The following is a 13,364-nucleotide window of genomic DNA, read 5'->3' as shown; positions in this document are numbered from 1 at the left end:
TAACGCCGCTGTCACGCCCCCGCTCCCCCAGGCCGCGATGGAGGCGATGTGCTTCTCGGCAGAGGAGAGGAGGGAGGTGCTGCGCTTGCTCTCGGCCGTGCTGCTCGTGGGGAACATCGAGTTCGCTACGGCGGGGGGCGCGCAGGTGTCCTCCAGTGGTGGTGAGGGGGGGGGGCAGTGGGGGGGGGCAGTGGGGGGCGCGCAAGTGTCCTCCAGTGGTGGTGACGGGGTGGGGGGAGACGGGGGGGTCTGTGGGCAGGTGATTATGTGCAGGCCTGATGAATAGATTAAAATGTATTCTTACGAGGTTTGTCGGCTGTTCACTCTTGTAGTCATAGTGGTGGTGGTTGAAGCGGTTGTGGTTATCTTAGTGGTTGTGGTTATCTTAGTGGTTGTGGTTATGTTAGTGGTTGTGGTTATCTTGGTGGTTGTGGTTATCTTGGTGGTTGTGGTTATCTTGGTGGTTGTGGTTATCCAGGTGGTTGTGGTTATCTTAGTGGTTGTGGTTATCTTAGTGGTTGTGGTTATCTTGGTGGTGGTGGTTCTCTGGGTGGTCTGTGGCTCAGCTCTGTGCCGTGCGGCCGAGCTGCTGGGCGTGGACGAGGAGCCGCTGGCCGAGGCGCTGACCCAGCGGTCCATGACCCTACGCGGAGAGGAGATCAGCACGCCGCTCACCATCGCACAGGTGAGAGGCAGTGGGGGGGGGGGGGGAGGGGGGGGAGAGGCATGGGGTGAGCATTGGCGATGGTTCCGGAGAGGGGGGTGAGGAGAGGGGGTGAGGGGAGGGGGTGAGGTGAGGGGGGTGAGGTGAGGGGGGTGAGGTGAGGGGGTGAGGAGAGGGAGGTGAGGAGAGGGAGGTGAAGATAGGGAGGTGGGGTGAGGGGGGTGAGGAGAGGGAGGTGAGGAGAGGAAGGTGAGAGAGAGGTGAGGGGAGGGAAGGTGAGGGGAGGGGGGTGAGGAGAGGGGGGTGAGGAGAGGGGGGTGAGGAGAGGGGGTGAGGTGAGGGGGTGAGGTGAGGGGGGTGAGGAGAGGGGGGTGAGGAGAGGGGGTGAGGTGAGGGGGTGAGGTGAGGGGGTGAGGTGAGGGGGGTGAGGTGAGGGGGGTGAGGTGAGGGGGGTGAGTTAGGGGGTGAGGAGAGGGGGTGAGGTGAGGGGGGCGAGGGGAGGGGGGGCGAGGAGAGGGGGGCGAGGAGATGGGGGCGAGGAGAGGGGGGATGAGGAGAGGGAGCAGATGACAGCGTGTGCGCAATCGCCATGCCAACGCGACGGCGCTCCACACGTCAGCAGCACCGCGTCTCGGCACAAATCAATTCCGGCTCCCGTCGGGACACGGACCATGCCGATTCCCGGACTGTGCCGAGGCAACGCCAGACAGGTGGCGGCTGCCCCTGCCCGCCTGTGTCCCACCCTGTCCCCCCCCCCCCGCCCTGTCCCTACCCCCACACCACCCCAGGCGGCGGACTCTCGCGACTCGCTGGCGATGTCGCTGTACGAGCGCTGCTTCTCGTGGATCGTGCGGCGCATCAACGCGCGCGTGCACGGAGCGAGGCCCTTCCACAGCATCGGCATCCTCGACATCTTCGGCTTCGAGAACTTCGAGGTACGGGGGCGGCAGGCTCGCCGCCGCGCGTCTCTGCCGAGCGGTGGCGGTCGCTGCTTTGGCCGCGCGTGGAACGGCGCTGTCGAGGCCGCCGTGAGGGTTGGTTGATCGCCGCGCTCTGTCTCCGCGAAACTCCCTTCCCGTGAGCGGTGCGAGGTGGAGGCCGTACCCTGGATGTGCCAGGTGATGGCGGTCAATAGATTTTTCGATTTAAAGCTTTCGTGACTGCAGGGATTCATCTTCTTGGTTCTTTCGGTAAAGTCACGTAGAATGGAGATAATAAAATTATAAAAATAAAACATAATAAAATAATTCTCATGACGTTTCGGCTACAACGCAAGCAGCCGTCCTCAGGTGAAGAACCGTGATAATTATTTTATTATGTTTTATTTGTATTATTTTATTATTTCCATTCTACGTGACTTTACCGAAAGAACCAAGAAGAGGAAAAAGGTCAATGGATTGCGGGCCCCCCGTCATTCTGTCTGCGTGGGATAGAGTGTTGCACCCTCGCACGCGTGGGGTTGCTCCCCGCGCTGCCGATTTCCTCGCGCATTCATGGAGTTGACGACGAAATGCATTCCAGCGTAGGACCCCACAGAGCTTGTGGGTGGCTCGGCTGTGGTTTCCCGCGCGTTTGAATCGACGGAAAACTGCGCGGTGCGTCGCGACGTGCGACTTTCGCTTTCTAACTGAAGCCACGCCGTGTGGTCACACCTCACAGCACCGCGCTGGACCACGCCGCGTGACACTCTGCCGTTCCGTACAATACAGCGCCACACCGCGATGCGCTGCAGGGTGCGGTGCCGCACTCTGAACCACCGCGTGTCCGTCGCAGGTGAACCGCTTTGAGCAGTTCAACATCAACTACGCCAACGAGAAGCTGCAGGAGTACTTCAACACGCACATCTTTTCACTGGAGCAGCTCGAGTACAACAGGTCCCAGCACCGCCACCACCAGCACCATCGCCGCTGTCACCACCGTCACCGCCACCATCACCATCACTGCCACCACCAGCACCATCACTGCCACCACCAGCACCATCGCCGCTGTCACCACCGTCACCACCACCAGCACCATCACCGTCACCATCGCCTCCACCGTCACCACGACCACCACCGTCACCACCACCAGTACCATCGCCGCTGTCACCACCGTCACCGCCACCAGCACCATCACCGCCACCACCAGTACCACCGCAGCTGTCACCACCGTCAACACCACCAGCACTATCGCCACCACCATTGCCTCCACCATCGCCACCACCACCGTCACCACCGTCACCACCGTCACCACCGTCACCATGACCAGCACCGTCGCCATCAGTAGTGGTAGTGCGTGGTAGTGGTAGTGAGTGGTGGTGGTAGTGAGTGGTAGTGCGTGGTAGTGGTAGTGAGTGGTAGTGGTAGTGAGTGGTAGTGGTAGTGAGTGGTAGTGAGTGGTAGTGAGTGGTAGTGGTAGTGAGTGGTAGTGGTATTGAGTGGTAGTGGTAGTGAGTGGTAGTGGTAGTGAGTGGTAGTGAGTGGTAGTGGTAGTGCGTGGTAGTGGTAGTGCGTGGTAGTGAGTGGTGGTGGTAGTGCGTGGTAGTGGTAGTGAGTAGTCGTGGTAGTGGTTGGTAGTGAGTGGTAGTGAGCGATAGTGGTAGTGGTAGTGAGTGGTAGTGAGTGGTAGTGGTAGTGAGTGGTAGTGAGTCCGTGATAGTGGTCGTGTTGGTGTCGGTGCACGCAGGACCGGGTGCTGCCGGTGGGGGGCGCCAATCGGCACCCCCCACCGTGACCACACCACGTGGTCTTTGTGCACGAGGCGCGGTGCTGCCACCCACCCCCTCTTGGCAGTCGTGTGCCGCGCCGGCCTTCAAGGGTGCTACTCGCTAACAGCCACTCGCTCAATAGTTTGTGAAGCCTATGCGGGGGGGGGGGGGGTCTTGCCTTGTGCACGCGACACGCCCAAGCAGCTTCTGTTTGGCCGGATAGAGGAGGTCAAGCGGGCACTGATGCGGTACGGGAGGATGTGGAGCTGAGTGGACTTGGCCGATGACCGGTACCAGCGGTGTCAAGATCGGCCTCTGTGGAGGATGCTGCTGGGCAGTTGGAGGAAGTCGCCCTCCAACAACAACGGAGGGAACAGTGGGGAGCACTGGTGGTGCATCTGCCAGTCATCTCAGTTAGTCATCTCAGTCAGTCAACCCATGGCACCTGGTTCTGTCGCATGACCTGTCAGCGAGCCTTCGACACTTCAAACGGCCTCAATGTGCACCTAGCCTGGCACAAGCGCTGTGGTGACCTCATCACCACTTCGTGGTGACTAGCCATGCAGTGCTGTTGGTTAATCGTAGTGATAGTTGTAGCAATGAGTGGTGGTGGTGGTGGTAATGGTAGTCATGAATGGTGGTAGTACTGGGTGTCAAGTGGTGGTAGTGGTGAGTGTTAGTGAGTTAGTGGTGATGGCCGTGAGTGGTACTGGGTGTTGAGTGGTGGTAGTGGTGAGTAGTAATGAGTGAGCGGTGGCGATGGTGATGATGATGATGGTCGTGTCCTCGCTGTGCAGGGAGGGCATTGCATGGGAAGACATCAACTGGACGGACAACAGCGAGTGCCTCGACCTGGTGGAGAAGGTGAGGTTCCGGGCCCCACTCTCCAGCCTGTGCCTCTACCTCCCACCCTCTCCCTCCCTCCCTCCCTCCCTCCCTCCCTCCTCCCTCCCTCCCTCCCTCCCTCCCTCCCTCCCTCCCTCCCTCCCTCCCTCCCTCCCTCCCTCCCTCCCTCCCTCCCTCCCTCCCTCCCTCCCACCCCCCTCAACCCTCCGTCTCTACAAACGCGACGGTAAACGGACGAAGTCGTGACGCCGGGTCGTGACCTCTGTTGAATCGTCGCAGAGTGAGCTGCGACGTTGCTTCCTAACCTTACCTCTCCATCCCTGCCATTGGCCTGACCCCTACAACCCTTAACCTTTAACCCCCCCCCCCTACCCCCTCCGGCTGTGACCCCTGCAGAAGCTGGGGCTGCTGGCGCTGGTGAACGAGGAGAGCCGCTTCCCCAAGGGCACGGACGCTACGCTGCTCGCCAAGCTCCACGGGGAGCACGCGGTGAGCCTCACCTTACACGCTCACCCCTCGCACACCACTCGCTCACCACTCATGGTATGGGTGGTGTTGGTGCTGGTGGTATGGATGGTGGTAATGAAACTACAACTATTTCATTTATTTTATCAGGGAAGGGGCCCCACTGAGCTGCATAGCTCCGTTTTCAGAAGCGACCTGGCCACAAATGATAGCTCAACAGAGTGGCTTATCACGTGGACATTTATCGCAGCCAAATACTCTGAGTGCACGTTTTTAAGTGTGGAGGGAAAAGAACCGGAGGACCTGGGGAAAAACCCACGCAACCACAGGGAAAACATGCAAACTCCAAATATCCAGGCGTAATGCTGCCGTGTGTAGCGGTGGTGGTGTTGGTGCTGGGCTGGTGGTATGGATGGTGGCGATGGTGCCGTGTGTCGCGGTGGTGGTGTTGGTGCTGGTGGTACAGACGGTGGTGTGAGCCAGTCTGTGTGTGTCCCACTCAGAGCAACTCCTTCTACGTAAAGCCCAGAGTGGCCGACCACCAGTTTGGGATCAAGCACTATGCCGGAGAGGTACGCACGCATTCACAGACACGCACGGACACGCAGCCACACACAGACACTTGCAAGCACATCACGTTTAAAGCCTTAACAGACTGTGTTGGGGCAAGTGCCGTTCGCGGGCACCTATGAAGGCCGGCACGGCACACGAGGGGGTGTGTGGCCACCTTTGCCCAGCTTCTCAACTATTCAGATGCCCAGAAGTGTTTTCGTCATATTTAATGACGCCGCTGCCGATGGTACCAATTGCTGCCGGTGCTGGTATTGTTGCTGATGATGTTTGCCCCATGCCAGGTGCTGTACACCGTGGAGGGCTTCCTGGAGAAGAACCGAGACACGTTTCGTGAGGACATCCTCAACCTCGTGCTGGACAGCAGGTACAGAGCCGGGCGGTGGCGGCGGTGGCCACGCTGCTGCTGCTCCACGCGGCAGATGTTGTTAGTGCTGAGAGAGAGAGCCAGCCTGGCACGTGCTGAGTAGCTTGGGTGAGTTGTGGGTGATGATTGAGTCAGTCGGTCCTCTGTGTGTGCGCGCGTCTGGGGGAGCGGTCGCGTCGTGGTTAACATCAGTGACGATGATCTGAACCGGTCCTGGGCCTCTCTCAGGTCGATTCAGCATCAAATGAGCAGCTGGTGCAGTGTAAGACAAAGGCGGCCGGGTGTGGTGCTGGTCACCCACAGCCTCGCGTGCCATGCCGGCCTTCATGGGTGCTCGCTAACAGCACTTGCCCCAACAGTCTGTTAAGGCTACACGGGGTATCTTTGTCTCCGTCTGTGCACGTGGGTGCCACAGGATGGACTTTGTGTTCGAGTTGTTCGAGTCGGAGTCGAGCTCCGGCCGCGCGGCGCCCGAAGAGTCCCTCAAACTCAACTCGCGGCACCGCAAGCCCACGGTCTGCTTGCAGTTCAAGGTGCCGCCCGCCACAGCAAGCTCCTTACCACCCGCTACACCCAGCCTCCCACCACATGGTAGCACTCGCACCCAGGTGCCTGCCACAGCAGCGCAGTTCTCTGCCACCCGCCATGGTAACAGAGCTTCCAAGCCACGTGGCATGGCATCTGTCACAACCAGCCACCTGCCATGGCAAATGATACAACTCTGTACCTGTTAAGGCCGCTACAATACCACATGGTTCGGCCCTTGGCACACGCGACCACGACCACCACCACTACACCCGGCCCCTTGCCACGGACATCATGAGATATGTGCGCGTGTGTGTCTTCGTTTTTTGGGGAGCCGAATAGAGGGAAGGGGGGGGGGGACAAACGGGCGTGGCACGGGCTAGAGAAGAGATGGAGTGATGTGGCACGAGAGGATGTGGAGCTGAGTGGACTTGCCGATAACCGTTACCAGCGGTGTCAAGATGGGCCTCTATGGAGGAGGCTCACGATGGACGCTGCTGCGCAGTTGGAGGCAGTCGCCTTCAAACACCAGCGGAGGGCAGAGGAGCAACCCTTACTAAAACGACCTGGCAGCTAACACGTAGCGAGAAGGCACAGTAGGGGGAAAAGGTGGTGCATCTGCCTGACGTATCAGTCAGTCGACCCGTGGCAACTGGGTCTGTCCCATGGCCTCCTCCTGGCAGAGAGACTTCGACTCTTCACGTTGCCTTAAGAAGTGCACTTAGCCTGGCACAAGCGCCGTAGCAACGTCGGTTGTTGTTGTTGTTGTGTGTGGGGAGCGTTGGCGCAGCGGGATCTACGGACCTGGCGACTCGAGTTGGATCGCCGCTCGCAGCCAACGTCGGCTAAAAATATATTAATCGGTCCTGGGCCCCCCCTAGGTTAACCAAGCCATAAAACATTACCTGATATGTTGTGTAAACATCAGCATCGGGGAGACAAAGATGACCAGGGCGTGGTGCTGGCCACCCAGCCCCTCGGCCTTCACAGTCGCTCGCTTAACAGCACTCGCCCCAGCAGTGTGTCAAAGGCTATACGGGGGATCTTTGTCTTTGTGGTGGCAGGACTCTCTGCACGCCCTCATGTCCTCTCTGAGCTCCTCCAACCCATACTTTGTGCGCTGCATCAAGCCCAACGGTGACAAGGTACGCACACTCACTGGTGCACGCTCACAGTCGCGTTCGCTTCGCAGAGGTACACAAGGTCTTGCTGGCATGCACTCGCTCACTCGCCCACATGCGCTCACTCACCCACACGCGCTCACTCACCCACACGCGCTCACTCACCCACACGCGCTTACTCGCCCACACACGCTCACTCACCCACACGCGCTTACTCGCCCACACGCGCTCACGACCTGACACACACTCACAACCTCGCACTTTCAGTCTCATTGTCACTCACTCGCACACTCATTCACCTCCACTCACACTCGGTTGGATTCTCACACTCGCGCACTCGTTCGCACGCACGCACGCACGCGGTCAATGACACTCGCTCGCTCACACTGAGCGTCACTCACCAGCGCTCACTTGCGCAGCCTCGTACACCCACGCTCGCTCACCACAGGAGCTCTTTCTTCCTCCCGAACGCTCACACTCGCTCAGGCCATCTCACGCTCGCGCTCTGTCGCTACGCTCGCAGTCCCCGGCGCTGCCTTGCACTCGCCCACGCTCGCCCACGCTCGGCCACGCTCACTCGCCCGCACCCTCACCCCGTCGCACCGGGAGTGAGCGGCGAGTGTCGTCAAGCGTCAGGATTCTCCGGTTCGGTCGTTACTCAAGGACCTCCTGTGTTCGCGGGTTTCGGGTCATCCGTGTTCTCGGGTCGGGGGTCGTCGACGCCAAGGGTGACGGGTCGCCCTCGCGAGCGGCTCGATACTCGCGTCGCTGTGCCGGGAGCGATGCGCCGTCTGTGCTGGGTGGGGGGTGGCGGTGCATCCGGCGCCGGGCACAAGGGACCCCCTCTTTGCGGACGGCTGAAGGGGAGCGTCTGTAGTCGGGGCTCCGCGTTGGCGTTCGTGCTTCGCGTGGCTCGGCCCGCGGGGCTCCGTGAGCCGGGGAGAGCGAGTACCCTTTGTGCCCCTTGGGCGGTTAAACAACAGCGGGTGATTGACAAGCACTGGACGAGGGCCACCACAGCGTGATTCCCCCACCCCCAATCCCCCCACCCACGGGGGACGTGGGGACGCAGGGCCACGAAGACACAGTTACACAAGGACGAGAGTGGGGGGGGGGGGGGCCGCGAGGATGCAGAGAAGAACGTGATTGTGCGGGAGCGAGGCGACCTGGGGACACGGCGACACAAGTTGCAGGGAGAAGAGAAGTGAGGGAGGGACGCAGAGACGCAAGTTGTACGGCGATGCAGAAACTCGGGGGCACGGGGACAGGGAGGGCGTGGAGGGGCGGAGGAGAAACAGGAGGCTCGGGGGAGACACGGGGACACGGGGGGGATGCTGGGCTACCGGTGGAGGAGGAGGAGGAGAGAGGGGGAGGAGAGAGGAGGAGAGAGGAGGAGAAAGGGGGAGGGAAACGGGAGGGGGAGAGAGGCGAGCGGAGGAGAGAGTCGGGATGTCTTGAGAGCGCTGGGTGTGGCACAGCGAGCTGGGCACAGCGAGCGAGCCTCTCGCGCTCAGCTGTGCTCCGCGACTCGGCGCTCGTCCCCTAAGAAGCGCTGGCAATGGCGTAAGTGCCGTGCGTGCGTTGTTGTGGTTTATTTGTTTAGTGTGATTCGTTTGTTGTTCAGTGTGGTGGTTGTTGTTGTTGTTGTGCGAGGTAGATGTCGGCGCGCTTCGAGCCCACTCTGGTGCTGAACCAGCTGCGCTACTCGGGGATGCTCCACACGGTGCGCATCCGCCGCTCCGGCTTCCCCGTGCGCCGGCGCTTCCTCGACTTCACCGGCCGGTAACGCTCGCACACGCACACGCACACGCTCGCACGCACACACTCGCACGCACGCACACAATCTCGTATGCACGCACACACTCGCCCGCTCGCATGCACGCATACACTCGCACGCACACACACTCGCACGCACACACACTCGCACGCACGCATGCACGCACACACACTCGCACGCACACACTCGCATGCACGCACACACACTCGCACGCACGCACACACGCACGCACACTCACACGCACGCAGACTCGCACGCACACGCACGCTCGCACACACACACTCGAACTTACACTCGCACGTACACACATTCATCACATACACACGTTCGCACGCCCACTCACACGCACACACACTCGCACACCCACGTACATACACTCCCATGTACTCACACTCGCACGTACACACACGCACACGCTCGCACGCACACACTCGCACGCACGCACACACTCTCGTACGCACGCACACACTCGCACGCACACACACTCGCACGCACACACACTCGCACGCACGCATGCACACACACTCACGCACGCACACTCACACACTCGCACGCACACACTCGCCCGCTCGCACGCACACTCGTACGCGCACACACACTCGCACGCACGCACACTCACACACACGCACACTCACACTCACACGCACGCACACACACTCGAACTTACACTCGCACGTACACACATTCATCACATACACACGTTCGCACGCACACGCACACACACTCGCACACCCACGTACATACACTCCCATGTACTCACACTCGCACGTACACGCACACACACGTACATACACGCCCACGTACACACACTCACATACACTCACGTTTGTGCGTGTGCATGTCCGTGTGTATGCGCCGTCTCTCAGTGTTGCGTGTGTATGTGTGTGTGTCAGTGTGTATGTGCTATGTTTGTGTGTGCGTGTCGGTGTGTATGTGTGCGTGTCGGTGTGTATGTCAAAGTTTGTGGGGAGCGGTGGTGTAGCGGTTAGCGTGCTGCGCTACGAACCTGGCGACCCCGGTTCGAAACTCGCTCACGGACAATATCAGCGGCGGTTATCTGAACCAGGGCTGTTGTAGTATCTCCTAGGTCGACTTGGCCTTAAATGAGTAAATAGGGCGGTGGTAAACATCACCACGGGGGAGAAAAAGGCGACCGAGCGAGGGGCTATCCACAGCACCCCACTCACGTGCCGCGTCGGCCTTCATGGGTGCTGCCTAATTGCACTTGCACCAACGGTCTGTGTGGGCTACACGGGGGATCTTTGTCTTTGCCCACCTAGGTACGCCGCACTGTGCCGCCCGATGTCTCTGCCGGACGATGAGCGCGCTCGGTGCGAGGGACTGCTCGCAACCTTTGACCCCACGCGCACGCTGTGGCAGCTCGGCAAGACTAAGGCACGGGCACGCAGCCAACAGCACACGCACACACACACGTGTACACACACGTGTACACACACACGCACACACACACGTGGACACACACGTGTGTGTGTACACGTGTACACACACACGTGTACACACACACGCATACACACACGTGGACACACACGTGTGTGTACACGTGTACACACACGTGTACACACACACGCGCACACACACGTGCACACACACGTGTACACACACGTGTACACACACGCGCACACACACGTGCACACACACGTAAACACACACGTGCGCACACACACACGTGTACACACACGTGTACAAAGATCCCCCGTATAGCCTGAACAGACTGTAGGGGCAAGTGCTGTTAGCGAGCACCTATGAAGGCCGGAACGGTACACGAGGGGGTGGGTGGCCAGCACCACGCCCGACCGCCTTTGTCTCCCTAGTGGCGATGTTTACACACCGCACCAGGTACTCATTTAAGGCTGAGTCGACCTAGGGGAGGCCCAGGACCGGTTCAGATAATCGTCACTGGTGTTAGCCGTGAGCGGGAATCGAACCCGGGTCGCCAGGTTCATAGCGCAGCGCGCTAACCGCTACACTACCGCACGTGTACACACACGTGTACACACACACGCGCACACACACGTGTACACACATGTGTACACACACGTGCACACACACACGTGCGCACACACACGTGTGCACACACACGTGCGCACACACACGTGTACACACATGTGTACACACACGTGCGCACACACACGTGCGCACACACACACACGTGTACACACACGTGTACACACACACGTGTACACACACACGTGTACACACACGTGTACACACACACGTGCGCACACACACACGTGTACACACACGTGTACACACACGTGTACACACACACGTGTACACACGCGCACATACACACACACGTGTACACACACGTGCGCACGCATACGTATGAACAAACACATACGAACGCACATGCACACGCGTGTACACATGCACACGTGTGTACACACATGCCCACACACGTATGCACACATGTACGCACACGCACACACACGTACACACACGTATACACACACGTACACACATGTACACACACGTAGACACACATACGCATAAAACACATAAAATAGAAAAGACAAAGATCCCCCGCAAAGCCTTAGCAGGCTGTTGAGGAACACATACGCACATACATACACACATACAAACAACAACAATAACCGCCATTCGCTACCAAGTGGCGGTGATGTCACCACGGTACCTGTGCCAGCCTAGGTGCACTTTAAGGCCACGTGAAGTGTCGAACACCCGCTGGCAGGAGGTCGCGGAACAGACCCAGGTGCCATGGGTTGACTGATTGAGATGGCTGACAGATGCACCAGCACTGTGCCAACACGCATATGTTCACAGTGCTGCTCATGTTGATGGTGATGCCTGTGCTGCCCATGCTGCCCGCGCTGCCCATGCTGCCCATGTTGATAGTGCTGCCCGTACTGCAGGTGTTCCTGCGCGAGAGCCTGGAGCTGCGGCTGGAGACGGAGCGCGACGCGGCGTTCACACGCGCGGCCATCGCCATCCAAGCTCACGCACGCGGCCTACTTGCCCGGTACGCACACACGCACGTACACACGCACATACACACACGTACGCACACACATGTACGCACGCACACACACATGTACGCACACACGTACACACACACACACGTCCACACGCACATACGCACACACCGGTTCGCACACGTGTGAACCGGTCCTGGGCCTCGCCTCGGTCGGCTCAGCATTAAATGAGTACCCTAATGCGGTGTGTGATCATCAGCCGGGGCGTGGTGCTGACCACCCACTCTCTCGTGTGCCTCGTCAATAGGCGCTCGCTGACAGCACCTTGCCCCGACAGTCTGTTACAGGCCATACGGGGTGGGGGGATCTTTATCTTTGCCTCCGTGCGTGCGTTTCGCCTGGCGCAGGCGTCGGTACAGCGCAGTGCGCGCCGGCGCGCTGCTCCTGCAGCGCTGGCTGCGCGGGCGCCTGTGCCGCGTGCGCTTCCTGCGCTGGCGCCGTGCGGCGCTCACCACCCAGCGTCTCCGGCGGGGGGCGCTGGCGAGGAGGCGCTGCGCCGCCCTGCGGCACGAGCGGCGGATCCGGGCCGAGGAGAAGGAGCGCCAGGACAGGTGAGCGCTGCGTTGGCTCGCAGCAGCAGCAGCAGCGGCAGCAGCAGCAGCAGCGGCAGCAGCAGCGGCAGCAGCAGCAGCAGCGGCAGCAGCGGTGGTGGCGGCAGGAGCCGGCGTGGCTAATTGTGGTGGTGTGGCTAGGTGTGGCTAGGAGTGATGGTGTGGCAAGGGGCGGTGGTGCGACACAGAAATACGAGATTAAACAAGCTGTTTAAATCATGTTTGTATAGAACGTGCGGTGCAGCAGCTTGCAGGAGGACCTTGTTAGCCAGGGCAACGCGAGTGGCTCCCCCTAGCACCAGCGGCTATCGCTAGCCCCACCACTACCCAACTAGCCAACCAGCGAAGAGCGCTAACCCCACGACACTGTCGCTGTACGCGTGCTGCTGCTGCTGCTGCTGATTGTCGATCTGCTTGTGTCGCGCAGGGAGAGGGAGCGGCTGGAGAGAGAGGAGGCGGCCAAGCGGGTGAGAGAGGGTGACTGGCATGGAGGGGGGGGGGGTCACGGAGTGGGGGAAGGGCGGTCACGGGGTGGGGAGGGGGGTTCTCAATAACTAGAACGTTGATATTGATGAAGAGTTGGTGGTTATGGCTGTGATAATTTGGGTATCGGTGGGGTACGGTGAACATGACGGTAGGGGTTGTGACGGTGGTAGACTGCGACGTTGATGGATATGAAGACCGCCACCGCCGTATGAAGACGGCGGTGGTGGTTGTGGTGTAGGTGAAGGCCGTGTGTGCGGTGACGGTGGCAGCGTGGGCTATGTCGTCGCTCACC

The 13,364-nt window shown here is 60.1% G+C and overlaps 1 protein-coding gene across 1 annotated transcript in view; it reads left to right on the top strand.

Moving 5' to 3' along the window:
- Positions 1 to 13,364, top strand: part of LOC133349852 (unconventional myosin-X-like) — a 68,926-nt gene that overhangs the window by 39,618 nt on the left and 15,944 nt on the right. The window contains 15 exon segments of the mRNA XM_061563657.1: positions 32 to 161; positions 567 to 685; positions 1,453 to 1,599; positions 2,438 to 2,538; positions 4,148 to 4,214; positions 4,593 to 4,685; positions 5,165 to 5,233; positions 5,516 to 5,598; positions 6,014 to 6,131; positions 7,188 to 7,268; positions 8,902 to 9,026; positions 10,302 to 10,416; positions 11,916 to 12,022; positions 12,383 to 12,586; positions 13,014 to 13,053. Coding sequence (XP_061419641.1) covers positions 32 to 161; positions 567 to 685; positions 1,453 to 1,599; positions 2,438 to 2,538; positions 4,148 to 4,214; positions 4,593 to 4,685; positions 5,165 to 5,233; positions 5,516 to 5,598; positions 6,014 to 6,131; positions 7,188 to 7,268; positions 8,902 to 9,026; positions 10,302 to 10,416; positions 11,916 to 12,022; positions 12,383 to 12,586; positions 13,014 to 13,053 — 1,599 coding nt within the window.

The sequence above is a fragment of the Lethenteron reissneri genome, chromosome 31 (assembly GCF_015708825.2).
Source record: "Lethenteron reissneri isolate LAM-NWPU_2019-01 chromosome 31, ASM1570882v1, whole genome shotgun sequence".
NCBI lineage: Eukaryota > Metazoa > Chordata > Hyperoartia > Petromyzontiformes > Petromyzontidae > Lethenteron > Lethenteron reissneri.
Note: the sequence above shows the minus strand (reverse complement) of the source record. Positions and strands in the feature narration are given on the sequence as shown.